Source organism: Natrix helvetica (assembly GCF_964273705.1).
Source record: "Natrix helvetica genome assembly, chromosome: 2".
NCBI lineage: Eukaryota > Metazoa > Chordata > Lepidosauria > Squamata > Natricidae > Natrix > Natrix helvetica.
The window spans coordinates 287,052,139-287,080,129 of record NC_138552.1 but is presented as its reverse complement, the minus strand read 5'-3'; the positions used below and the strand labels follow the sequence as shown (position 1 = coordinate 287,080,129).

At 46.0% G+C, this 27,991-nt stretch overlaps 1 protein-coding gene across 2 annotated transcripts in view; it reads right to left on the bottom strand.

Annotated features, from left to right (window-relative positions):
• NF1 (neurofibromin 1) overlaps positions 1 to 27,991 on the bottom strand; it is a 287,036-nt gene that overhangs the window by 242,617 nt on the left and 16,428 nt on the right. For both annotated transcript variants that reach the window (XM_081945323.1, XM_081945324.1), the window contains exons 2-3: positions 16,088 to 16,231; positions 13,647 to 13,730 (exon numbers count right to left, since the gene is read on the bottom strand). In XM_081945323.1, coding sequence (XP_081801449.1) covers positions 13,647 to 13,730; positions 16,088 to 16,231 — 228 coding nt within the window. The remainder of the gene's footprint in view (positions 1 to 13,646; positions 13,731 to 16,087; positions 16,232 to 27,991) is intronic.

Below are 27,991 nucleotides of genomic sequence, written 5' to 3'. Positions count from 1 at the left end.
ACTATTCTTCTACAGCAGGGGTGTCAAACTTGCGGCCCAAGAGCCAGATGAGTCATGCGTTGGCCACGTCCATGCCCAGTTTAGCAAAGGGGGGGGAAATCGCGATATGTCCCAAGACGATGTGAGTTCGACACCCCTGTTCTACAGCAGATTGGGCTAAGATGGAATCAGCTTTCAATGTATTAGAAGACACTCATTCATTTCCTTAGCATACTATGCAGGGGTGGGCTTTAAAAATTGCAGCAACAGGTTTATTTCCGGACTTACGGAAGTTCCGGTAGGCCTGTTTTTTGCCCTCCCCAGGCTCTGGAAACTTTCCTCGAGCCTCCTGGAGGGCGAAAACTGCTTCCCCCCCCCCAGCCTCCGGAGGCCGGAAAGAGGCCCGTTTGCGGACTTCCGGAACCGCCAATAGGCACGTTTCCCCCTTCTCCGAGCCTCCACTTACTTGGTATGAAGAACGGACCATGTGCAGGCTCCTGGGACGGGACGGATCCAGCCAGGGGTGGCATTTGGGGGTTCGCCGAACTGGGAAGAATCCTAGCTAGAGGATCACCCAAACCTGTGCGAACCCCCAGCAACCCACCCCTAATCCTATGTGAACCAGACTACTATGCTAAGCCAAAACATGGCTATGCTAAGAGGCATAACATCTTATGTGAAAGCAATAGTGACTTTTGTTGATACAGTACCGTACATATTTAGGATTAATAATGTGGTATAGGTTTGTAGGAACCCTCGAGGCTATGATCTTAAAAATAGATGTTGTCTCAATTCCCTTTAGATGCTGTTTGTTTACCTAAATTATACTCCTTCTTTCAAGCTAGCCAAATAGATAAAATAACAGTATCTGCATGCTTTGCAATATCTTCGATCAGAAAGGATAACAGCAAAATGAAGCATAATATTTAGAGCAGGAGTGGGCAACTATGGCTACATAGCGACATTTGGACTTCAACTCCCAGAATTCCTGAGTCAGCCATGCTGGCTCAGGAATTCTGGGAGCTGAAGTCCGCAGGTTGCAAAATTGAAATAGTTGACTACCCGATTTAAGAACATCTGTCTGCCAGGAAGCATTTCTGCTTCTTGTGGGAGGGAACAAGACTGACAGAGACACTGACAAGGAAGATACAGATACTACTCGACTTATAACCAATTACTTAGCGACTGCCTGATGTCACAACAGGCCCCACAAAAACGGTACTTACGACGCAGTTCCAAAGTTACAACATCTGCCTCACGTGACTGCACTTTAGACTGCATGACAGGCTAAAATAAAGCCGTGCTGAACGTTAGGTAGTCCTTGGTTTACAACCATTCATTTAGTGACCGTTCAAAGTTGTGTAGGAAGTTAAAACCCACCCTTCTACTAGAAAACGAAATATTTTAATATTTTTAATATTAAAAGGGAAGAATATTTCTGCTGAAAAAGAAGGCAGGAACTCATCCCCCACCACCACCTTTGTCAATGGTCCATTAAGGCCTGAGCCAGTCTATTCTACATAACAAAGATCTACCTCTATCAGGAGGAGCCATTTAGCAAAAAGAAACTCACCACAGGGCACCAGGGAAGATTATATCAGCCAGCGGCTCAAACAAGCTTGGGTCTCAGGACAGCCTACAAAGTTAGCTAAGACCCCCACCCCCTGGGAGTCTGACCACCAATCAGAATGCAGTCCTTACACAGGAACGGGAAGCTCTGGAGTGGGGTCCAGGGAGGGCATAAAACCAGGGCACTCTCAGCATCTCTGCCCTTTTCTGCTCAGGAGCTCAAGCCAAGTGATCCTGTCCACCATTAAACCATCTTTCCAAACACCCTCCATGTTTCCAGTGTCTTTTTCCCCACTTGGAACTGAACCCAGGTGGATACTTCTTCCAACACTTGCAACAGCACTGAAGAAAGAGTCAGAAGGCTCCTTGGGGTGTTACCCTACACAGCCAGAGAGCTAAAGCAAACAAAAGTCTTTTTCAGTGGCAACCCCTTCCCAGTAGAACGCCCTTCCCAGGGATGCTCGGTTGATGCCAAGTCTGGGCAGAAGACTACGGTTCTGCGTGCCCAGATTTTCAAAGTGCTTCCTTTTTATGGAAATTTAATGCTTCACATCAATTCTACTTGCACTTGGTTCTTTTACTGTGGTTTTATTCCCCCCCCCCTTTGGAAATTCTAGTGTAAATAATTAATTCAAGCCCTTTGCAGCATGCCGGGTGGAGCCAAGCTGATGGAAAAGTGTAGTGCAATTAAAGGACCAGAAACGGCATCCTAGGTTGCTCTGTTCTTCACAGAAAGGTGCAATTTAGTTTCACGGCTCTATTTACCATTAGAGGTAACCCCCTTTCTGTCCTGGCCTCCTGCCCCTCCCAAACTAAATAGCAACCGACCAAGTCAAGAGAATCATCAGCAAGAAGTAAAACTCACCAGAAAGGGGGAGGGGGGGGAGAGAGTCTTATTCCAGTCCAAGCTGAAATGAGACAAAATTGTTGGTAATGCAGTTAGCATCATAGTTTTGAGACAAGAGTTGAGGTTTCTGAAAAGATTTGTAAGTATAAGTATAATCTTTATTGTCATTGTACTTAAATACAACGAAATTGGTATTAACTTCACGGGTGCAAAATTATAACAGAAACTAAAAAAGGAAGAAAAAGGGGGAAAAACTAGCGTGTGCATAGAGTGACTGTGGTTGTATTTAAAAGTCCCACAGCCCAAGGATAGAAGCTATCTTTAAACATGTTTGTTTGGCTGGCTATACTTTGATGTCTTCTGCCTGGTGGTAGAAGTGCAAAGAGACACTGACCAGGGTGTGAATCATCTCTGAGTATCTTCCTTACTCTGCTAAAGCAGCAAGATCTGGCAATGTCATCCAGTGGTGTCAGAGGGCATCCAATGGTTTCTTGTGCCGAATTGATCACTCTCGGTAGTGCCTTCCAGTCTGCAGCTGTTAAACCAGCATACCATACTGTAATACAATATGTGAGGACACTTTCTATGGTGGACCAATAGAAAGAGGTCATCGGCCGTTGTTCCACCTGATTTTTTCGCAGGACTCTAAGGAAATGAAGTCTCTGTTGGGCCTTTCCAATCGCCAGAGACGTGTTGCTTTTCCAGGTGAGATCTTGACTAATAAGCACTCCCAAGAATTTAAAAGAGGAAACCCTCTCCATACAGCCCCCCTCAATATACAGTGGGACAGGTTCCTCTCTGTGCTTCCGGAAATCTAGCGCCATCTCCTTTGTCTTACTAGTATTTAGATGTAAGTTGTTTCTTGAGCACCATGCGGATACCTTCTGGACTTCTTCCCTGTACGCTGATTCGTCCCCTCCAGTTATGAGACCCAGCACTGTTGTGTCGTCTGCAAACTTTATTATGATGTTGGATGGATCAGGGGATAGTCAGTCATATGTATACAGTGAGTACAGGTATGGGCTGAGCACACAGCCCTGAGGGGAGCCTGTGCTGAGCTTCAGCGTGGAAGATGTAAAGGACCCAACCCTTACTGTTTGTGGACGATCCGTCAGGAAGTCTTTGATCCATTCACAAGTGAGGGAAGGGAAATTCAGGTCAGTCAACTTTTCAATGAGAATTCCTGGTAAGATGGTGTTGAAGGCCGAGCTATAGTCTATAAAAAGCATTCTGACATAATTCCCAGATTTCTCAAGGTGGCTCAGTGCAATATGTAGAGCAGTGGTGATGGCGTCCCCTGTTGACCTGTTGCTTCTATAAGCAAACTGGTGTTGATCAAAATTTGGTGGAAGACAGGACCTGAGGTGTTGTAGGACCAGTCTCTCAAAGCACTTCATCACTATAGATGTCAGTGCAATGGGTCTATAGTCATTCAAGCTTTTTATGGCTGCTTTCTTCGGAACTGGGATAAGTGTGGCTGCTTTCAAGCATGATGGGACTCTAGCCTGTTGCAGGGAGAGGTTAAAAATCCCTGTCAGGACCCCTGTTAATTGGTCAGCACAGGTTTTTACCACTTTCCCCAACACCCCGTCTGGACCTGCAGCCCTGTTGGGATTTACAGCCTTCAGCTCAGCTTTCACATGATGTTCATTCAGGGTGAGTAGCTGGAGGTCAGAGGGCCTTTGGGCAAGAGCCACAGAGACTGATCTTTTGACCTCAAAGCGGGTGAAAAAGCTATTTAGCTCCTCAAAATAGCATTGGCTATTTTTTTCGTATTGCCCTTATAGTTGGTTAGGTGTTGCAGCCTCTGCCACACCTGTCTTGAGTTACTATCTTCCAGATTCTTCTCTACCTTTTGTTTGTATTTCTGTTTAGCTGCCTTAATGCCTCTTCTCAAGTTTACCCTGGCTTCATTGTATTTGTCTTCGTTTCCTGCCTTGAAGGTGGAGTTTCGGGCTCTCAGAAGTGATTGTACCTCTGCTGACATCCAGGGTTTACGATTACTGTAAACTCTGATGCGTTTATTCACTGTTACATTGTCTGTGCATGGTTTAATGTACAGTGTCAGTGAATTCTTGCAGCTCCAAATGTTCAAATATACTCCACCCGGTAGTCTCAAAGCAGGCCTGCAACTGGCAGAGTGCTCCTTCCGGCCAGATTTTGACAGTTTTCAAGACTGGTTGTATCCTTTTCCTAAGGGGGATATAATTTGGACACAGTAGCAGAGAGATGTGGTCAGACATACCCAGATGGGAGAGGGGGATTGCTCTATATGCCTGTCTTAAGTTTGAGTACATATGGTCTAGAGCAGTGGTCGGCAAGCCGCGGCTCACGAGCCACATGCGGCTCTTTACACACTTTAATGCGGCTCTTCTGTGTGCTGGGCGCCCGCTCCCCTCCCTCCTCTCGGGCGGCCGCCCCAAAAGTCAGGACTCTGCAGCTAGCCTCTGTAATTGCGCCGCTGCTCCACGCCGTGGAAAACATAGGCGCAATTACAGCCCGGAGCAGGAGCAAAGCCCCTTTCCCAACTGGCCCTTCCTCCCTCGGAACGCTTCGGAGGGAAGCTTCTGCAAAAGCCCGGGCGAGTGACAAGTTCCCGCCATTACGAAGTCTCCGAGGCTGTAATTTTCTGAGCTGTGCGCACGCGCCTGTTTTCCACGGCGTGGAGCAGCGGCGAGCGATGATTCCGGAGGCCATCAGTGGGGGGGCAGGGTCCCTCCTCACGTTCCTCATCTTCCCGGATGGCCCCGGGAATCATCGCTCGCCGCGCAGAATCTCGCCACTGCTCTACGCCATGGAAAATAGGCGCATGCGCACAGCTCAGGAAATTACAGCCTCGGAGACTTCGTAACGGCGTGAACTTGTTGTCACTCGCCCGGGCTTTTGCAGAAGCTTCCCTCCGAAGCGTTCCAAGGGAGGAAGGGCCAGTTGGGAAAGGGGCTTTGCTCCTGCTCCGGGCTGTAAGCTTCCCTCCAAAGTCTTGGGATGTTCTGAGGAGCCCCTCAAGGCAAAACACCGCTGCCAGGTAGTTAAAAGTACCTCTCTGATTCTGTCAGACTCTGTCAGTCTCTCTCTGATTCCCTCTCTCACTCCCTCTCTCTGTTCCTCTCTCTGTCTGTCTGTCTGTCTCACTCACACACACACACACTGTGGTCACCTTGTTGAGTGTTCCAATCACATTTGAAACACTCAACAACTGGCCTGCATTTATGGTATTTTGCAGCATTCTGCAGTCATAGGACAGAGGGAGAGACAGAGACAGACACACACACACACAGAGTGAGTGAGAGACAGACAGACACACACACACAGAGAGTGACAGAGATGGGGGAGGGAGGGAGAGAGAGACAAAGAGCCAGAGAGAGAAAGAAAAAGAAAAAAAGAAAGAAAGTGGGAGAGAGAGATGAAATTAAAAACAACAACATACAAACCTGACTTACTCAAACTATCCAAGGAAATGCAAGGCCAATGTTCACATTAGTGGTTGTGACTTTGTCAGTCATTGTCAGGATGTAATTTTCTCTACATTGTAAGGCAAATTTTACGGAATTTAACGTTATCGATAAATAATATCGTTCTAAAGTTTTTGTTTTATTAGTTGTGTTATTTGTATCCTCCCGACCTATGTGGATACTTGCATGCCGAATATTCTCAATAAAAACTTATTGAAACTAAAAACAGTGTACCATCCTATGTATTTTCGGTTTTAAAAATGTGGCTCTCAAAATAAATTTCAATCGTGGTTTTGGCGAGATTTGGCTCAGTTGAAAAAAAAGGTTGCCCACCACTGGTCTAGAGTATTCTTACCTCTGGTGGTACACTGCACATACTGCACAAACCTATGGAGAACAGACTTTTAGACTGGCTTGATTAAAATCCCCAGCCACAATAAAAGCACCCTCAGGGTAAGTTGGCTGCTGCCTCTCGATGGCGTCATGCAACTTAGAGAGCGCTGCGCTAACATTTGCATCAGGTGGAATATAGACAGCAGTGATAACTATAACAGAAATCTCTCTAGGTAAATAAAATGGCCGACAAATGACAGCTAAGAATTCCACATCTGCAGAACAGTGGGCACAAGCAACTCTGCTATTAGTACACCAGTTATTATGTGTGTAAATACAAAGTCCACCACCTTTGCTTTTACCAGAGTTGCTGTGTCAAAGCGGTCAGTGTGTGGTGTGGTTAGTTAGCTCCACTGACGCATCCAAACACAAAAACAAGTATTCAAATTTGGGCTTTTGCAACATCATACTGTACTTGAGTGAGTCATTAAGTAGTGTGGAAGGAAAAGCTGGCAGTGGCCGGCAGGAGTGTTTCCTTCCGTTTCTTTTTTCCCCTGGAGGTTCAAGGACAGCCAAAGAGCAGTGAACCATACCTGGTTTCCAATTATAAAAGGAAAATGTTGTGTGTGGGAGAGAGAGAAAGAGAGCAAGAGGAGAAGAGGAAAGGGAAAAGGGGAAAAAATGGAAAGGGAAGAAAGGGGAAGGGAAGGGGAAAAGGAAGGAGAAAGGCAGGGGTGAAATGCTGCCGGTTTGGACTGGTTTGCCCCAACTGGTTGTAAAAATGCTACCTGTTCACCCAAACACCGGTTTGGGCGAACCGGTTTTTCGGACGATCAGCTGTGACACAGTATTTATATTAGCTACTGCTTTCTAGCTAATGTAGCTCTCGTCGCACAGCGGATTACCCCCCCCCTCACTGTTTGCTTAACTTTTCAGGTGTGCTTGGTAGCAGGCTCCGCCCACCCACCTGGACCTCATGTCCTTTTTTGATGCTCTGCACATGCGCGGAATGTTCTGCACATGCACGGAGGTGGCGCATGTGAGCGAATGCATGCACGAGCTCACATTGCTACCAAACCAGTAGCAAAGATAAGTGGATTTCACTCCTGGGGATAGGGAAAGCAAAAGGAGGGGAAGGGAAAAGGGAAGAAAGGGGAAAGGGAAAAGGGAAGGGAAAGGGAAAAGGAAAAGGAAAGGGAAAGCAAAAGGAGGGGAAGTGAGGACTCTGTAGTTTATAGGATAAAGTGAAACTAAATAACCAACTGACAGTGAGGGAAGAGCAAACATATGGTCTTCAGGATGTCTGCAGCAGATGAGTTGAAAAGTGAAGCAGAGCCCATCAACTTCCGCTTAAAAAGACCCTCCGAGCAAACCGGAAGTCACTTCAGGTTTGATTGGAGGATCGTTTTGACCTCTCCGAAGGCTTCAGGGACCGTCCGGAGGCTTCCCTGACGCCTCCAGAGGGCGTGCGGGGGAGTCTGTTTTTGCCCTCCCCAGGCTCCTATAAAGCCTTTGGAGCCTGGGGAGGGCGAAAAAAGCATGTAAAAATGGGGGGAGCCCCTGGGGGTCGCGCATTGCATTATGGGTGCGGCATGCTCACACATGACCCCCCTGCGCTACCCCCACTTATGGCACGCGAGCCAAAAAAGGTTTCGCCATCGCTGTCCTATAGCAAGAGAGGCCAACTTGACGATGACTAAACAGTGGCTGAAGCCTTGGTCATGAGCTTGGGCTTTCTGTGAGCCTCTTTGGCAGGCTCGTGCCCTCTGCTCCTTGCTTGCCCGGCATAATTCCTTTTCTGAGTGATACTTGTCTCATTCAGATGCCTGGGCTGCTTGCCGCCCCCAAGGGGGCTTTTGGCAAAAAATTTCCTCCGCTCGGGGAGCTCAGATACTCACTCAGGCCGTTTTGTGCTTCTTTTAAAAGGTCTCTAGTTTTTTTCCTTAGGATTCTCATGAGTTCCTGGATGGCACAACAGCCCAGTTGAGGGCTGAGTCGATAACTGGGGTGGTACCTGGTGACCAGGGCGTGGCCTAAAGAGCTCATCTGACTCAGCCCAATCAAGAGAAGACAAGGTCAACCCATCCTGGATACTCCTCCCCCTCACTATGGAGAACAGAATTGTTCATAGGTGTAAGTATAGACATTAATATAAGTATAGCACTGAGACTTAATAAGTTAATTTAGATAAATTTGTTAAGCTTTTCCTATAATAAAAGCCTCCGAGGCAGCACAGCAGTCTCTCATCTGGTAGTCTTTCATATCTGCCAAGACTGCTAATACAACTTTATCAAACACTTCCCACTTCCCCCTAACATGCATTTCTGATTTTAACCACATTCTCCTTAAATATTCTAACTTTGTCCATTATTCTCTCGCTCCTTGCGGTGAGCGTTAAGAGGTATTCTATAAATCAGGGGTGTCAAACTCAAGGCCCATGGGCCGAATCCGGCCTGCAGGGTGCTTAGACCCGGCCCACGGGGCTACTCTGGAAACAGTGAAGAATCAGCCCTCGGTGCCTCTGGCAGCAAAAATGGAGCTCCGTTTTCATTGGCACAGGGTTGCAGGAGGCCGTCGCAGTTGAAAACGGAGCTCAGGAGCCCGTTTTTGCTGGCAGAACATTCGGGCCTCCACAGGCACCCCAACACGAGTGATGTCAAGGTAGCCACGCCCACCCTGCCCATGCCCACATGACCATGGGGATGTTGCAGCGGTCATAAGTCACTTTTCCCACTGTAACTCCAGTCACTAAACAAATGGTTGGAATTTGAGGACTATCTGTATATATGCTATAGTCATCCTTTCAGTTTAAATAATATTGCATTTTGGTTTGCTTTTTCTTTTCTTTTCTTGATTTTCTGTAATTAACACAGCTGTGGCTTTTGTTCTTCTAAGTAGTTGTCATTCACAAGAAGTCCAACAATATTGGCTGACCTCCTTGGTTGTTCCTGGCCAATGAAATCTATCTAGGATTCAATATAAAATTCTATACCTAAATGTTCAGCTAATGGGCTTCCAATAAACAAACAGAAGGATTTGTTTTCTGTATCTGTGGGAAACAATGAATTCTTCCAGGGTCTCCTTAGTGTCAAAATAGTTGGCCTCCTAAGGCTGGAAGCAGCCATCAGGATACAGTGCAGCTTAGCAGCCACCTGATGGTAAAGAAAGAGCAGAAAGCAGAGCCTACCGCCCCCCAGGAAGAGACTCTAGACCAGGGATGTCCAACCTTGGCAACTTTAAGACTTATAAACTTCAATTCCCAGTATTCTGGCTGAGGAATTCTGGGAGTTGAAGTCCACAAGCCTTAAAGTTGCCAGGTTTGGAGACCGCCACCTCTAGACTATCAGAACAGAACCAATATAGGTCACCTGATTCTTATTGCCAATTTAGTCAATGTGCAAATATACTCAATTGGACCAACTTACTCCACATGCTTTGATATGCAGCCATGCCAACCCACATATCCGTCCCTACTTGTTATTTATGAAGATGGTAAAGTTCCTGTAAGGTGGATAGATGAGGCTTGGGTTCAGATTCTGGATTTTTGGCAGCAAAGCAATAAGGATCATTAGTGATAGGCTCAGCCTCTCTGCAACTGTTCTCTTCTGTGCCTCATCTTGGTTTTCCTTCCTTATCTGAAATATTCACAAACCACTGGGAAGACATTTTCCCAAATATGAATGCTCCAGATGTGTCAGGCTAGAATTCACTTCACAAGGGAACGATGGGAAGTTGTGTCCAACATATACAATGAGATCAGAAAGAGGTAATATAGAACGTTGTTTATATAAGTGTCAAATAACCCAAGTCTTTTGTCTGCCATGGTCTGAAAATCAATCTTTCAAAACCCTTTGTGGAGAATCACAGGCAGCTTATGGAAGATCTGATTACATTAAACTTGGAACTGCATTGAGGAAACCTTCAGGAATAAACATATATTCTTCAATTTCACGAAGCCCAGGTTTAGCTTTACAGTTCTGCTTCACACAAGACACTAACTGATGAGTGACACTCCCAAAGTAACAAGGGTGGGAGTGAGAGCTGACTGTCTCCCAGAACTGAACCAAATAAAAATTGGCATTCCCAACCTCCACCCCCCAGAAAGTACAAAATGACATTCCCTCTGGAAGCTTAACAAGCCAAAGAAATATAAACTAAGAACCACCTGCAAAAGTCATCTTTAGCAATGGGACAGATGTTTCATGATTATAATGCAGAACTGAATCAACCCAAAATAAAAGCAGAAAGTCAAAGGGGAACACTAAACTTATTTTGTAGTCAATAAACTGGAGGGCTCCTAATATGTTACTACAGTATAATGGACCTCAATTTACGATCAGTATTGGGTCTGGAATTTCCATTGCTAAGTATAGTACCGTATTTTTCAGAGTATAAGACGCACCCTTTTTCCTCAAAAAAGAGGCTGAAAATCTGGGTGCGTCTTATACACTGAATACAGCATTTTTTTGCCTCCCAAAGCCCCGCCCACTTCACCAAAATGGCCGTGCATACCCTCATGGAGGCTTTCACAGAGCTCCTGGGTGCTGGGGAGGGCAGAAATGAGCAGAAAATGGACCATTTTTTGCTCCCCCAGTCCCCAGCAGCACTCTATAAGCCTCCATAAGGCTATGCATGCAATTTTTTTGACAAAAAACGGGCCTGTTTTTGTGAAAAACAGGCCAGTTTTTGCTCGTTTTTGCCCCCCCCCAGGCTATTCATGCCTCTTTTTAAAAAAACAGGCCCGTTTTTCACAAAAAAAGTTTTTGCACTCTGCAAACCTCCCAAAAATGGCCCGTTTTTCACAAAAACGGGCCATTTTTGGGAGGTTTGCAGAGTGCAAACACTTTTTTTTTTCCTTTTGGAAAGCTCTTTAACTGATTGATGAGAATTACATTGATCAAGTGCTGTGCCAGCAGAAACAAAGTCTTAGGTGCTGCAGATTGTCAGTGATTTCCTTCTCCAGCACATGGATAAATACACCTGGAAACATCTACTTACCTACCTACCTACTCTCTCTCCCTACCTACCTACTGTATTTCTCTCTCTCTTCCTCTACCTACCAACCTACCTACTCTCTCTCTCACTCACTCTCTATCTACTGTATTTCTCTCCCTCTCTCTATATATATCCCTCTACCTACCAACATACCTACTCTCTCTCCCTACCTATCTACTTTATTTCTCTCTCTCTATCTCATTCTATTTCTCTCTCTCTATCCCTCTACCTATCTATCTACCTACATACACACTCTCTCTCCCTACCTACCTACTGTATTTCTCTCTCTCTCTATTTCTCTTTATTTCTCTCTCTACAAATATCCCTTTATCTACCTACCTACCTAACTATTCTCTCTCTCTCCCTACCTACCTACTGTATTTCTCCCTCTTTCTCTCCCTCTGTATCCCTCTATCTACCTACTTACTTTTTTAAAAAAATTGCCTCTTCAAAACCTTGGTGCGTCTTATACTCCGGTGCGTCTTATACTCCAAAAATACGGTAGTTGTTAAGAAGTCATGCCCGATTTTATGACTTTTTTGCCACAATGAAGTGAATCATGACATTATTAATCAAATGCAGCTTCCCCCACTGACTTCATTGGAAATTGGATCAAAAATTGCAATCATATGACCCTGCAACCATCATAAATACATGACTGTTGCCATGCACCCTGAATTGTGATCATGTGACTATGGAGATGTTGCAACAGTTATATGTCTGAGGACAATTCACTTTTTTCAGTGCCATTGTAACTTAGAACAGTTGCTAAACCAATGATTGCAATTCAAGAACTACCCTATCACACTCTGCCTATCACGCTCTGCCAGCACAGGCAACTACAATCTAAATAAACTTTGGTAATACTATCTGCTATTTGCTATGGCAAATCTAGACAGCATACCAAAAAGCAGATACATCACCCTGTCAACAAAAGTGTGTATAGTCAAGGCTGTGGTTTTCCCAGTTGCAATGTATGGCTGTGAAGGTTGTACCATAAAGAAGGCTGAGCGCCAAAGAATGGAGGCCTTTGAACTCTGGTGCTGGAGAAGACTCCTGCGAGTCCCTTGGACTGCAAGGTGATAAAACCGGTCAGTCCTAGAGGAGATCAACCCTGACTGCTGTTTAGAAGACCAGATCCTGAAGAGGAAACTCAAGTACTTTGGCCACCTAATGAGAAGGAAGGACTCCCTAGAGAAGAGCCGAATGCTGGGAAAGATTGAGGGCAAAATAAGAAAGGGAGGACAGAGAATGAGGTGGCTGGATGGAGTCACTGAAGTAGTAGGCGTGAGCTTAAATGGGTTCCAGAGAATGGTAGACGACAGGAAGGCCTGGAAGAACGTTGTCCATGGGTCAGACTTTGCAACTAACAACAAATACCATCTGGGAGCTCTGTCAGTTCAAAGTTTTTCTTATACTAGTTAAATTGTAATTTTTTATATCCACTTGGGGCATTTCAGAGGCTTGAAGTATCAATTTCCAATTTACAAAAAGGAAAAAAGGAAAAAAACTATTCTGTTGAAATAAGAAAATCCATGCAAAGCTGAGCCATACAGACACTGAAAATAAATCCACAATGCTTCACAACTAAGCTGAAGCATATAGCAGATTTGTTTATTTATTTACCCGTATTTATTCGAGTATAACGCGCACACGTGTATAACGCGTACCCCCTAATTTTCGATTAAAAATCGATATAAAATTTTGTTTCACACCAAGCATTGTAATTGACAAAAAAACGTTGTTGAACACGTGCGGCCATGACTATTGCCGCCGCTGCTGCCGCCGTTCACAGGACCCGCCTCTCACCCTCTTCCTCCTGCCGACTGGAGGAAGAGGGTGAGAGGCGGGTCCTGTGAACGGCGGCAGCAGCGGCGGCAATAGTCGCAACTCGGCGGCGGGCCGCCCTGGCTGGGAGACAAAGGAGGGGAAAGGCGGCAGGCAGCTGAGTTGCGACTATTGAGCACGGCACAGCGGTGCCTGAGGCCGGGATCAAGGCTGCAGTCCGGAAATTTACAATTTACAATTCGCCTGCGCCCTCAATGGACCGGCCGCCACTGCCACCCCACCCCAGCCCTCGTTTATAACGCGCACCCAAACTTTGATTCCTTTTTTTGGTACAAAATTTTGCGCGTTATACTCGAATAAATACGGTAATAGATTTTTGTTCCATATTTTAAAATCCTCACTTTTTACAAGCAACTTTGTACTTCAGGAAAGCAACAACACAACAACATTGCAAGTTACTAAAACCAACTTCCAGATTTGTTCAGCTACAATTCTCAGAATTCCCACAATTCAATTACAATTCTCAGCATTCACAGAGAGCACTTTAGACATCACAGCCAAACATATCTGGAGGGCACCTAGTTGACCAATGCTGTACTAAAACAATAAAATAAACATTACTTGCATAAGCTAACTGGTGTCTGTGTCAATATTTTGTTAAGAAAATTAAACAGGCTACTCACCCCAGCAAGACACTTTTCCAGTGTATCCAAAATAATCAACTGAGAAAGATACAAGTTCTTTTCAGCAGCTTCACTAAATATTCTCTGTAAGAAAAGAAAAAAACCATCACAAGATCAGTTTAGTTTTTGGTTTTAAAAAAAAGCTGACTTATATTGTCAACTACTCGATCAACATGCTACTTCCAAAAGAACATAACTTCCCTGATACCCTCTATACCAGGGATGTCAAACTCAGGGCCCGGGGCAGGATCCGGTCCATGGGTGCTTAGATCTGGCCCACAGGGCCACCTTGGAAACAGCCAAGGACTGGCCCGTGGTGCCTCTGCCAGTGAAAGTGGAGCTCGGGAGGGCACCAGGAGACCATCATGGCTGAAAACAGAGCTTAGGAGCCCATTTTTGTTGGCAAAGCGCTTGGACCACCAGAGGCGCCTCCGACACGAGTGATGTCGAGCTGGCCACACCTACCCTGACCACGCCTCCCTCAGCCCCCCCGCCCCCGGTCAAACAACCATGATGCAGCCCTCAATGAAATAAGAGTTTGACACCCCTGCTCTATAGCTTTTGAATGAGCAACCTTATTACACGTCACAAGTCCTCCAAACGTAACAAACAATAAGATAAAATATAGAGCAAAATAAAGTAAGAACAATCTATCCTCTACGCAGTAATCAGTAATCAATCCCAAAGTACAATTTCTGCAGGCTGCAAAAGTACACTTAATGACAACTTTGTGTTGTTTTAGCATCTTTGTCTGCCAGAGTTTTACATAAAATTCTTCTGGTTATTCAGGAAGTTACCTAATTGGGGGGGGGGGGGGGGTTGGAAATGCGAGATTACAGAAGTTACAATACAGATGGGCCTGTAGCCCTTAAATGTTAATTCTTTTCGAGAACTTCTTATGCGCCCCCCCCCCCATTCCAATCCTCTGGCAAACTAACACACACTAAATCTTTATATAACTTTCAAAACATGGTGCCGTTATCCCCCTAGCATTAAATGCCAATGTCTAGAGCAGGGGTCCTCAACCTTTTTAAACAGGGGGCCAATTCACGATCCCTCACACTGTTGGGAGGCCAGACAGGCTGGGTGGGCGTGGCTAGGTGGGCGTGTGATTGGGTGGGCGTGGCCAATTTAGCAGTCCATTAAACAATACACACAAATTAAACTTTAATTTGTTGTGCTCCTGGGGGTGAATATCAGATTAGTGAAGGGATGCAGCTGCCTTTGGGGGGGGGGGGGTTTGAGGGACTTCTGTGTGTGTGTGTGTGTGTGTGCACGCGCGTGGTGTGCGCACGTGCGTCTCTCTCCCCCCCTCCTTCCCTCCCTCCCTTGAGGCTGGGAAGGCCTAAAACAGACCCATTTTTGGCCGCCTGAGGCCTCCATTCATCCTGTTTTTGGTCTCCTCGGCCTCCAGAACATGGGTGGGGGCTGGTGGGTAGGTGTGCCAATGTGGGTGGGGCAGCCTCGTGGTCCCTGATGGACTGGATTAATGGCTTCGGTGGGCCATATCCGGCCCACGGGCCGTATTTTGAGGACCCCTGGTCTAGAGAGACCTACTGTTCCCAGCAAGAAGACCCTAATTTCAGTTAAAATCAAGTATTTTCCCTCAGGAATGGACAGAGACAGGAGGACAAAATAAGACACACATCAATACACAAGCCGTTCTTTTCCCAAAAGAAGCACTAGTTACAGAATCAAATATTTAACCATTTTTCCACCATGGCTACAGAAGGTGATGGAGTTGGCAGAAATGCCTAAATTGACTTCTTTTGACCAAAGAAAAGAATATAAGTAGTTTGTTACTACAAGGAGACAGCTTCTGGACTTAGTGCTTGAGGTGATGGAGGGGGAAATGAAACTTTGATTTTGAATTTACTGATTAGACTTTGTTTTTTATAGAAATGGCTAGTTTATATTATTATGGAAAAGTAAAAAGTTGAGGCTTGATGTTAATGTTTCATTTTAGTGCAACAGAGGGAATCAGAAGTCAAGGCTTTTTTGCTTTTTTTTCCCCCTCTCCCGCCCCCATGTTTTCTCCTATTTGCTTTTGTATTTTTGTATCTTATTCTATAATCACATACACTTCAGATCGCCAATGTTTTAGGTAAAATTAAACGTTATGGGTTTTTTTCTGCTTTTTTCTCTATGTAAAGTTCCATTATAGAGACACGAACAATGTCATTTATCCTTGTTTTACCAAGGATATAACTGATTTGTATTTAACCTGTTTTGATGGGGAGAGGGGATTTTTGTCATATAACTTTACAGATAGGAAATTAATGTATTGCATTTTCTCAGCGCTGCAAATTATAATAGGCATCCAATTCTTGTTAAAGATAGAACATCCCAATAGGTATTTATTTACCTACGTAGACTTTAAAAAAATCATTTTCTAGCTCCACATCAAAAGAAGACTAAGTCAATGAGAAAACATCACTTACCATGTTGTTAACATTTTTTAAGATATTTGTGAGGCCACTGATAACCAGAGAGAACTTATACTTGGAAATGTTGATGAGACATTCCTTGTTATGTTCCGTGCTGACTTTGGTGTGAGTATTCTGCTGGCTGGTTTTGATTGGAAGCTGCAATAAAAGGAAGTTTGAAAAGCTGTTATACAGAAGAAAATTTACAGTATTTTACAGTTTGCTATGCAAAGATTAGAGAGGCAGTTTGGCCTAATGGCTAAAGTGCTGTCCTAGAAACCAGGAGACTGAGAGTTCTAGTCCGGCCTTAGGCATAAAAGCTGGATGGGTGACTTTGGGCCAACCCATTTCACAGGGTTTTTTCGTGGGGAAAATAGGAAAAGGAAGGAGTATTATGTAAGTGCACTGCCCTGAGTTACTTACAAAGTAATAAGGGCAGGATAAAAACATCAAATCAAATCAATCAATAAAATAAATGCATAATAGATCAAGAATCAGCATTTTCTGACTGTCACCACTATTTTCATTTTCTTAAAATTTTGTAAAAAAATCAAAGCATCTCAGAAGGCGGCAGCAGTAATCACTTCCAGACTTGCCAGAAACAAAACAGACATGTCCACATTGTACCAGAAATCAATCACAACGTCAAGGACATTTTTTAAAAAATTAACATGGTTTAACTTTTATTTAAATTATCACAGCTCTGAGCAAGCAAGTCCTAGATCTCCCCTCCATCTTTGGAGTCACACCAAGGACTGCTATACTGATTCCTCTTAAGAGTAAAGGCAATTCTAATGAATATTTGACCCCCTTCTCACAGCCAGACAACAGTTAAATTATTATCTAACATAGGGGCAGGAGGCCACAGCCATTCCAAATTTTACTTTAGTAACCAATGACTTTTTTTTTAAAAAAAAAGAAGAACCTTGATTTAAATATATCCAATATTTAACTTCCACCCAAAAATAAGCTTATTGGACTCAACAGGATTTTTGATCAAATATATACAGTAGAAGTGGACAACCAACAAGTTCCAAGTACCTTATCCATTTCACAGGATTCTACTCTATCCCACCTCTAGTTATCATCTACATCAGCAGTTCCCAACCCCCAGGCCATGGCCCTGCACTGGGCTGTGGCAAGTCAGCAGCCAATCCGCGCAAACAGGCGAAGCTCCATCTGCGGGATGCAGGTGAAACCACGCCTCCTCTGGTCCACGGAAAAACCTCTCTCCGTGGAACCAATCCCTGGTGACCAAAAGATTGGGGGCCACTGATCTACATGAAGCTATTGGGTGACATAACCCATTAACATCAGGTTAGGTATCATTACTATCTCTGCCCCAGGTCACAAAATGATCCCATCTAAATGCATTCCCAATGCCCAAATATTTCAGTTCTGGATGGGGAAAAATTGACCTCAGCTCAACCTTGACAAGACTAAATAGCGGTAGAATTTATAACTAGAATTTTTCCATCACTAGCTCTGGATGGAGTAATACTCTCTCAGAGTTGGTATCCAATATTTATTTATTTATTTATTCTTCGCATTTCTAGACCGCCCCCTCTCCCAAAAAGGACTCAGGGCGGTGTACAGTCCACACAACAAATAACAAGTACTGAATACAAATATAAATATAGATATAAATATACATAAGGAGGAGGTTAAAAATTTAAAAGAACTGTACAGAAGAATATAAATATGGTTCTAAAAACCCTAAAATCAGTTAAATTTAAAACCATACCCTTAAAATAACCAGGTAAGAATATGTTTCCAGGAGGTAACAGTTGTAACAATTATAATTATGCCAGGCCAGCTAATCCAGAGGTTCCCAATCTTTTTCAGTTTGCGGCTCCCATAACACTTCGGATTTTTTCCGCGGCTCCCTTAATAGGTACATCCTATTTTTTTTAATTTTTGACTTTTTAAGGATTTGGAAATCTACTTTTTAGTTCGTTAAGGTTAGGTTAATTGAAAAATGAATTAAACACGAGCTTTAAATTCACAATTTATTGAACATCGTTTAATGATTTAAAATTATTAATGGGATGGATGGGCTTGTTGTTCGCTGCACAACTTCTCAAATCTTGGATCAGAAAAATAGCTTTTGAAAAGTAACTTAACCACCACACTAGCCCAGTGGTGGGCAACCTTTTTTTTCAACTGAGCCAAATCTCGCCAAAACCACGATTGAAATTTATTTGGAGAGCCGCTCTTGCTTAGCAACCAAAATTTTGGGCTCAATTGTGGTCATATGTTGTTTTTCTTTCTTTCTTTCATCTCTCTCTCCCACTTTCTTTCTTTTTTTTCTTTTTCTTTCTCTCTCTCTCTCTGGCTCTTTGTCTCTCTCTCCCTCCCTCCCTCCCTCTCTGTCTCCCTCTGTCATTTTCTCTGGGTGTCTATCTGTCTCTCTCTCTCTCTCTCTCTGTATCTCTCTCTCTCCTCCTTCCCCCATCTCTGTCACTCTGTGTGTGTGGGTGTGTCTGTCTCTCACTCATTCACTTAATCACTCACTCTGTGTGTCTCTGTCTATCTTTCTCTCCCTCCTTCCCCCTCTCTGTCTCTCTCTCTGTCTCTCTCTGTCTCTGTGTGTGTGTGTGTGTGTGTGTGTGTGTGTGTGTGTGTCTCCCTCTGTCTCTCTCCCCTCCCTTCCTCTCTCTCTGTCACTCTGTGTATGTGGGTGTGTCTGTCTCTCACTCATTCACTTAATCACTCACTCTGTGTGTGTCTCTCTCTCTCTGTCTGTCTATCTTTCTCTCCCTCCCTCCCCCCCTCTGTGTGTGTGTGTGTGTGTGTGTGTGTGTGTGTCTGTCTGTCAGTCTCTCTCTGATTCCCTCCCTCACTCCCTCTCTCTGTTCCTCTCTCTGTCTGTCTGTCTCACTCACACACACACACACTGTGGTCACCAGCGGTGAGATTCTGCGCGGTGAGCGATGATTCCAGGGGCCATCCGGGAAGATGAGGAACGCGAGGGGGACCCTGCCCCCCCCCACTGATGCCCCCCGGAATCATCGCTCGCCGCCCAGAATCTCGCTGCTGCTCCACACCGTGGAAAACAGGCGCGCGCGTACAGCTCGGCAAATTTCAGCCTGGGAGACTTGTCATGCCCGGGCTTTTGCAGAAGCTTCCCTCCAAAGCCCGAGAGGAGGGAGGGAAGCGGGCGCCCGGCTTCGCGGCGCCCTTATGACGATAGCGCGGCTCCCCAGGGAGCCGCGGCGCACACTTTGGGAATCACTGAGCTAATCGAAACAGGTGAGTCTTCAATTTTTGTCGGAAGGAGCGGAAGTCTGTGGTGGTTCTAATATCGGGGGGGAGGTCATTCCAGAGGGTTGGGCCCATCACAGAGAAGGCCCTACTCCTTGGCGCCGCCCGCTGGCATTGCCTAGTGGACGGCACCTGGAGAAGCCCCTCCCTGTGAGAGCGGATTGGCCGCAGGGATGTATGTGGGATGATGTGATCCCGCAAGTAACTAGGTCCTGTGCCATGGAGCGCTTTAAAGATGGTAATCAGGACCTTGAAACGCACCCGAAAAACCACAGGTAGCCAGTGCAGCTCGCGCAGGAGTGGTGTTACATGGGAGTATCTGGAGCTCCCCATGACAACCCATGCGGCCGCGTTCTGGACTAGCTGCAGTCTCCGGGCGCATCCCAAGGGAAGCCCCATGTAGAGAGCGTTACAGTAGTCTAGGTGAGACGTCACCAGCGCATGAGTGACTGTGCGTAGGGCATTCCGATCCAGAAGGGGGCGCAATTGGCGCACCAGGCGAACCTGGTGGAACGCCCCCCTTGCCACGGCTGCCACATGGTCATCCATTGACAGCCGGGCATCTAGGAGGACGCCCAAATTGCGCGCCCGTTCCACAGGGGGCAATTGTTCGCCCCCTATGGCCAGCGATGGGATCAGCTGGCTGAACCGAGGCGCCGGTAGCCACAGCCACTCAGTCTTGGAGGGGTTGAGTTTGAGTCTGTTGTCCCCCATCCAGACCCCGACGGCTTCCAAACACCGGGACATCACTTCAACAGCCTCGTTGGGGTGGCTTGGGGTTGAAATGTACATTTGAGTATCGTCAGCGTACAGATGGTATTCAACCCCAAAACCACGGATGATCTCGCCCAGCGGCTTCACATATGCATTGAACAGAAGGGGCGAGAGGACGGACCCCTGCGGCACTCCACAAGAGAGTGGCCTCAGGGTCGATCTCTGCCCCCCTGTCAACACATTTTGCATCCGGCCGGAGAGGTAGGAGCCGAACCACCGCAGAACGGTGCCTCCGACTCCCATCCCCTCCAGCCGGCGCAGTAGGATACCATGGTCGATGGTATCAAAAGCCGCTGAGAGATCTAATAGGACCAGGATAGAGGAATAACCTCTATCTCTGGCCCTCCAGAGATCATCGACCAACGCGACCAAGGCTGTCTCTGTGCTGTGTCCAGGTCGGAAGCCGGACTGGCGTGGGTCTAGATAGTCGGATTCATCAAGCTGACGTGGAAATTGCTGCGCCACCACATTCTCAACAACCTTCGCTAGAAAGGGAAGGTTGGAGACTGGACGATAATTAGCTAGCTCCATTGGGTCAAGCGAAGGCCTCTTGAGTAAGGGCCTCACCACCACCTCTTTCAAGGCAGTTGGTAAGGAGCCCTCCCCCAACGAGGCATTCACCAGGCCCAGAAGCCAGCCTCGTGTCACTTCCCAGGATGCCAGTACCAACCAGGAGGGACACGGGTCCAATGAACATGTGGTGGATCGCAGCCGTCCACGCAGCCTGTCCAAATCCTCGGGGGCAACAGAGTCAAACTCCTCCCAGAGTGGATTCACAAGACTCGCTGTTGACGGCCCGTCCAGACCACTGGAGGGGGCCCAACCGCTTCGGATCTGAGAGACTTTGTTCTGCAGATATTCTCCAAACTCCTCTGCTCTTCCCTGTAAGGGTGCCCCCCGCGTCTCCTGAACCAAGAGGGAGCGGGTCACCCTAAACAGGGCGGCAGGGCGGTTATCCGCAGACGCAATAAGAGCGGCGCAATGTCTTCATTTGGCCGCTCTCAATGCCACAAGGTAGGTCCGTAAATAGGCTCTTACCTGTGTTCGGTCAGACTCGGAGCGTGAGGACCTCCACCTGCTCTCTAGACGTCTTCTATGGCGCTTCATCACCCTGAGCTCCTCGGTATACCAAGGTGCCCGGGTGAGTCGCTGCCGTAGGAGAGGTCGCAAAGGCGCAACCCGGTCCAAGGCCCCAGCCGTCGCCCTATTCCAGGCGGCTACTAGGTCCTCTGACCGAGCGCGGGTCAGGGCTACAGGTAATGGCCCAAGCTCCGTCTGGAACCTATCTGGCATATAGCAGTGATGGTGGCACGCGGAGCCATTTGTCAGGGCACACGAGGCGCTGCCCTGTCAACTGGCCAGCGCGCATGCAGGCGCTGGCCAGCTGAGTTCACCTTCTTAAAAGCCATTTTTCGTCCTCCCCAGGCTCCAGAGGCTTTATAGGAGCCTAGGGAGGGCAAAAAGTGCCTCCCCCGCGCCCCCGGAGGCCCTCCGGAGGCTTCAGGGACCGTGCGGAGGCTTCTGTGAAGCCTTCGGAACGCTTAAAACGACCCTCCAAGCAAACTGGAAGTCACTTCCGGTTTGCTAAGAGGGTCGTTTTAAGCGTTCCGAAGGCAGCAGGGAAGCCTCCGGACAGTCCCTGAGGCCTCCGGAGGGCCTCCGGGGGCGCGGAGGAGGCACTTTTTGCCCTCCCCAGGCTCCTATAAAGCCTCTGGAGCCTGGGGAGGGCGAAAAAAGCATGTAAAAATTGGGGGGGGGGCGCGCATTGCATTATAGGTGCGGCACGCCGCCACACGACCCCCCTGCGCTCCCACTTGTGGCACGCGAGCCAAAAAAGGTTCGCCATCGCTGCAATATAGCGTCCTCCTATAGGAGGGCCCAGCAACCTGCGGCTCTGGAGCTGCATGTGGCTCTTTTATCCCTCTGCTGCAGCTCCCCGTTGTTCAAAATACATGTCACAACCACCAATGTGCGACACCCACTGGCATGCAATTTATTGAGCTTTTCGACCCCCGGTAGGCCAACCATGGATAAATCCAAGAAAAGAAAAGTTTCAGAAGAAAACAATGTTTAATTCAACTCCATATGCTAATGTTGTGGACGCTCAGGAAATAGTCAGGCACGGGAAGGGTTTTGTAGCTCCCGGTGTTTTCTTTTCTGTGGGAAATGGCTCCAAGTGGCTCTTTGAGTGTTTAAGGTTGCCGACCCCTGTCCTAGAGTCACAATGATAATTACTGCCTATCCCAGATGAACGAGCGAGCTTCGGATCCTATCAGTGAAGAATGTCACACAGTGGGTTCCAGGAAACATCATTCTCTATAGGTAGTCCTCAACTTACAACAGTTTGCTTAGTAACCGTTTGACGTTACAACGGCACTGGAAAAAAAATGATATATGACCATTTTCCACTTACGACCATTGCAGCATCCCCATGGTCCTTTGACTTACATTTGGATGCTTGACAGCTGACTCAAATTTATGATGGCTACTGGTTGGTTCCTAATTATGACCACTGCTGTGTTCCAAGGTCATGTGATCACTTTTTGCAACTGTCTTGAGAAGCAAAGTCAACGGGGAAGCCAGATTCACTTAATAACCATGCTGCTAACTGAGCAACTGCAGTGATTCACTTAACAAACGTGGCGAGAAAAAAGGGACAGAAGTCACTTCACAATATTCTCACTTAGCCGCATAAATTTTGGGCTCAATTTCAGTCATAAGCTGATGACTACCTGTATTGTACTACCTGTCTTGTTACCATCCTGCCCTCTCCCACTCACCCCCTCCCATGCTTGCCTTTTTGAGAAGACTTTGCTATTCCCAGGGAGGGGCCAGAGTCTTAATGGAATTCTGACTTGGTTGCAGCTGTCCTTGACATGTTGTTAATGTGATTCTTTATGGGTTTCAACCTAATTAAATGGATTAGGAAATTGATTTTCTTTTCTCCTCTTTGTTGCCTTCCATAGATGAGCTGTCATGTAAATATACTAAAAATAAAAGCTTCTAAGATGTAGCATGTCAACAGACTAGCCTAGGGGGACTTGGCAGCTGTAGTCTAACACACCTGGAAACACCAAGTTGAAGAAAATCTGATCTCTGGTCTGCTGTGGGAGCAACCAATCATCATTAATGTTTTGAAAAATTTGGCACTGGACTTACTGGATATGAAATTCTTATTCACCTGCAGCAAGATTGCAGGAGGCCTTGGCTTTCTACCTTCTGTCTCTTGAGCGAAAGGCAACACAGGTAGTCCTCAACTTGCAACCACAATTGAGCCAAAATTTTCTGTTGCTAAATGAGACATTTGTAAAATGAGTTTCCCCATTTTGACCTTTCTTACCTCGTTGGTTAAGTGAATCACTGAAGCTGTTAAGTTAGTAACACAGTTGTTAAGTGAATCTGGCTTCCCCATTGACTTTTGCTTGTCAGAAGATCACAAAAGAGAATCATATGACACACACACACCCAAGACACTGCAATCGTCATAAATATGAGTCAGTTGCCAAGTGCCTGGATTTTGATCGCATGACCAAGGGGATGCTGCCACAGTCTTAAAGTGTGAAAAATGGTCATAAAATACTTTTTTCAGTACCATTGCAACTACGAACAGTCACTAAATGGACTGTTGGAAGTCAAGGACTACATGTACTGAAACTGAATGTTCATTTTCCTTACCCCATATCCCCTAGTGCTGCGATGGCGAACCTATGGCACGTGTGCCAGACATGGCATGCAGAGGCCTTTCTGTGGGCATGCATGCAGTTGCCCCAGCCCAGCTCCAATCGCGTTTCTCCATCGTGTTTCACTCAATCAATCCCAACTTCTCACAAAAAAAAAAGTTCTCACAAAGTTGGAATTCATCGAGTGAGCTTTTTCACTCGTGCACTTCACTATGGGGGAGACCCACTACTGGCTTGGAACCTATTAGCTCCACCCCACCCACCGTCTCAACGAGTGGTGTGCAAAGGTTCGGCTTGGCTCCCCTAGAGATGGAGTTTTCAGGGGGCCAATCTAGCACCCAAGCTGGCTACAACACAAACATTCATTCTCGGCTTTGAGATTCCTAGCTGCAATGGGCAGCAAAGCTAGGTTCGTCGCCCTGCGCCGATCCATCAAGTGTTGGCACCGTGCGATAAATACCGTGTTTTTCGCCCTATAAGACACACTTTTTTACTCCAAAAAAGAGGGTGAAAATCTGGTTGCATCTTATAGGCCGAATGTAGCCACCTGGGCAGTGGTGGGTTTCTGCTGGTTGGTCAATGAACCTGGAAGCCCCGCCCCTGTAACTCACTTGCAAGTCCATGGCATTTTTTTGCATCGGGGCTCGTCCTTCTTTTTAAGCAGGCAACTATCAGAGAGAAGAAGGCAGCGCGGCTTTTGCAGCCTAAGCTTTTGCAGCCTAAGATCGCCTGCTTAAAGATCGCCTGCTTAAAAAGAAGCCTCGTCCTTCTTTTTAAGCAGGCAGCTATCAGAGAGAAAAAGGCAGCGAGGCTTCTTTTTAAGCAGGATCTTTAAGCAGGCGATCTTTAAGGGAGAGATTCTCTCTCTTCCTCCCCCCCCCCGTTTCTCTCCCCCCTTTCCTTCCTCCTCCTTTTCCTCTTTCCCAGTTTTTCACGCTGAGCCATTGGGGGACAGAGGGAGAGAGAGACGGATTGAAGGGTGCAAAGAGATGGGGGCCTCCCATTTTGAGAAGCCTCCCTTAGCAAAAGATCCCTGAGAGGAGGAACTGGAGGATTCCCCACCCCACTCAGTGCTGTTTTCAATGGGAGGATTCCCCACCTCACTTTTTCCTTCCCAAAAGATCCCTGAGAGGAGGAACTGGAGGATTCCCCACCCCACTCAGTGCTGTTTTCAATGGGAGGATTCCCCACCTCACTTTTTCCTTCCCAAAAGATCCCTGAGAGGAGGAAAGCAAGGATTCCCCACCCCACTCAGCGCTGTTTTCAATGGGAGGATTCCCCACCCCACTTTTTCCTTCCCAAAAGATCTCTAAGAGGGGGAAAGGGAGGATTCCCCACCTCACTCAGCCCTGTTTTCAATGGGAGGCTTTCCCCTCTCTCAGCTCTTTCACTTCCCAAAAGATCTCTGAGAGGGGGAAAGGGAGGATTCCCCACCCCACTCTGGCTCGGAGCCCATCTGCGGGGGGGGGGGAGGGATCCCCCTCGCATTCCTCATCTTCCCGGATGGGCTGGTAAGGGGACAGAAAAGGTTGTTCTCCAGTTGGGACGGAGAGAGGGACAGACAGACAGAGACACAGAGAGAGAGACACACACACACACACACACAGAGTGAGTGATTGAGTGAGTGACAGACAGACAGACAGACATACACACACACACACACACACACACACACGTACACAGAGTGACAGACAGAGAGGAAGGGAGGAGAGAGAAACACAGAGAGAGAGAGAGGGAGGGAGGGAGAGTGAGAGACAGACAGACACACACATACAGAGTGACAGATGGAGGAGGGAGGAGGGAGGAGAGAGAGAGACAGAGATACAGAGACAGACAGACAGACACACAGAAAGAATGACAGAGAGAGACAGAGAGGGGGGAGGGAGAGAGACAAAGAGCTACACACAGAGAGAGAGACAGACAGACAGACACACAGAGAAACAGAAAGAGAGAGAAAGAGAAAGAAAGGTAGAAAGAATGAAAAAAGAAAAGAAAAAAAAAGAAAGTGGGAGAGAGAGATGAAAGAAACAAACAAAGAAAGAAAACTTATGACCACAATTGAGCCCAAAATTGAGTGGCAATTGAGCCCCAAAATCTTTTTTTTCTAGATTTTCCTCCTTTAAAATTGGGTGCGTCTTATATTCCGGAGCGTCTTATAGGGCGAAAAATACGGTAAGTGGGTTTGAGGTTACAGTTTGGTCCCTTGGTCCCTAAAAGGTTCGCCATCAGTGCCCTAGCGGTATATCCACCATCTTATATGCAGAAAGGAATGGAAAACATACAACTCCTACATCCCTCTCCTGATTTTGTATTGGGAATAGTCATGTACCTCCATAACTGTGTACTAGGAGTACAAATGAGTGGTAGTACCAGGTGAGTGGTAGTACCCTTGACTGTTTTTAAGGAGGAAATGTTCATCAATTCCATGCAGGTTGAGGATGGTGCATTTAACATATTCATGGAAAACTACTTATTGACACAAAATCTGTTTTTCTCAAGTTCTGCTAGTTTGGAAAGATGCGGAAACTGCTTATGGCTGCTATCCCCAGGATATGCATCCTTGTTCTACATCTTGAATCCTGTGCCTACAAGGTGAATCTGCTGCAAAATTCAAAATGCAGAGAAAAAGAGGGAATTTCAATGTAAAAATTACCCAACCTCAAGGATGATAAAGGGATGCCACTGAATTGCAGATGGCCCACCAGCCCCTGAAGCTTTGTGGTCCAATTCAGTACAGGTAGTCCTCGACTTATGACCACAATGGATCCCAAAATTTCTGTTGCTAAATGAGACGTGTGTTAAGTGAGTTTTGCCCCATTTTACGACCTTTCTTGCTACAGTTGTTAAGTGAATTAGTGCAGTTGATAAGTTAGTAACTCGGTTGTTAAGTGAATCTGGTTTCCCTATTGACTTTGCTTGTCAGAAGGTCGCAAAAGGGGATCACGTGACCCGGGACACTGCAGCCGTCATAAGTATGAAACCAAGCATCTGAATTCTGATCAGAGGATCACGGGGATGCTCTGAAAACTTTGAAAAACAGTCAGAAGTCACATTTTTCAGGGCCATTGTAACTTTGGTCAATAAACAAAGTGTTTGTTGTAAGTCAAGGACTAACTGTATAAGAAATGAGCCCAGTAAGAAGACATTAAGCTTATATGGAAGGACTCCTGTCTTCCCTGGGATCATAGCCATGAAGAGACTTTGCAAGGTTTTAACTTCAGTTTTTGCTTAACTGAAACTTAGGTAAGCAAATTTCAAATTACAGTTTGTTTGTTATAACCTCCCTCAAAATCACAGTTTGAAAATTAAATGGAGGCTTAAACCAAAACTATAATTTAGTGCAAGAAAGCAAAAAATTGTGACCTTAATGACATTAACAGTCAATCTGCAACAACCCTGAGACTTCCAGAGCTCCAGAGAGTACACATAGACAAATTTCAATTCCAGATTCTCTTTTACATTTTGAGCATTGGTTTAATACAAAGATAGTGATATTTTTTCCCGAGCTGTACATTTTTTCCCCTGTTCTCTTGGGGAAGCAGGATGGCTCCAGAGCTCACATGGGCAGGAACAAATCTGCAACCTTTTTCAAAATTATTTTTGGGATGTTAGGAGGCAATTCACTGCTTTTAACTTGCCAGAGACTTGGGACATCAGTTTGGAGTATTGCATCAGTTAAATAAAAGAAAAACAGTTGCAAAAATGAGCAATTTGGCATCAAGTTTCAGGAGCACAATTTTGGAGAGTGCAAAACGTGGACTGAGTGCTACATGGGACGTACAGGTTACTCAGGCCTGATTTAGTGAATCAACTACATTTGGTTGGGTCTGGACAAACACATGCTACTAAAAACAAAACAAACTTCATTACCATAAAATCAGACTACTCTCTGTGGCATCTAAGCAAAGAGACGATCATTCTTAGAACCTTCCATACTGGAACATCTGAAATTTAGCTCAAGCTATATTCATTGTCTATCTTTCATATAAGAGATTGTAGATCTGTTCAGTTTTTTAAAAATTCCAATACTGTGATTCACGAAAGAATTCTCTGTGAACCTCACGTGTCAAAATTCAAAGTTTTGAGAAGTCCGTGGTAGTGGAGAAAAGATGTGGGGTTTGGGGTTTTAATAGTGATGTTTTAAGATTAGAATTATTTATTTCTTAGTACAGCCTATCTCCCCCTCCAAATGTATCTTAAA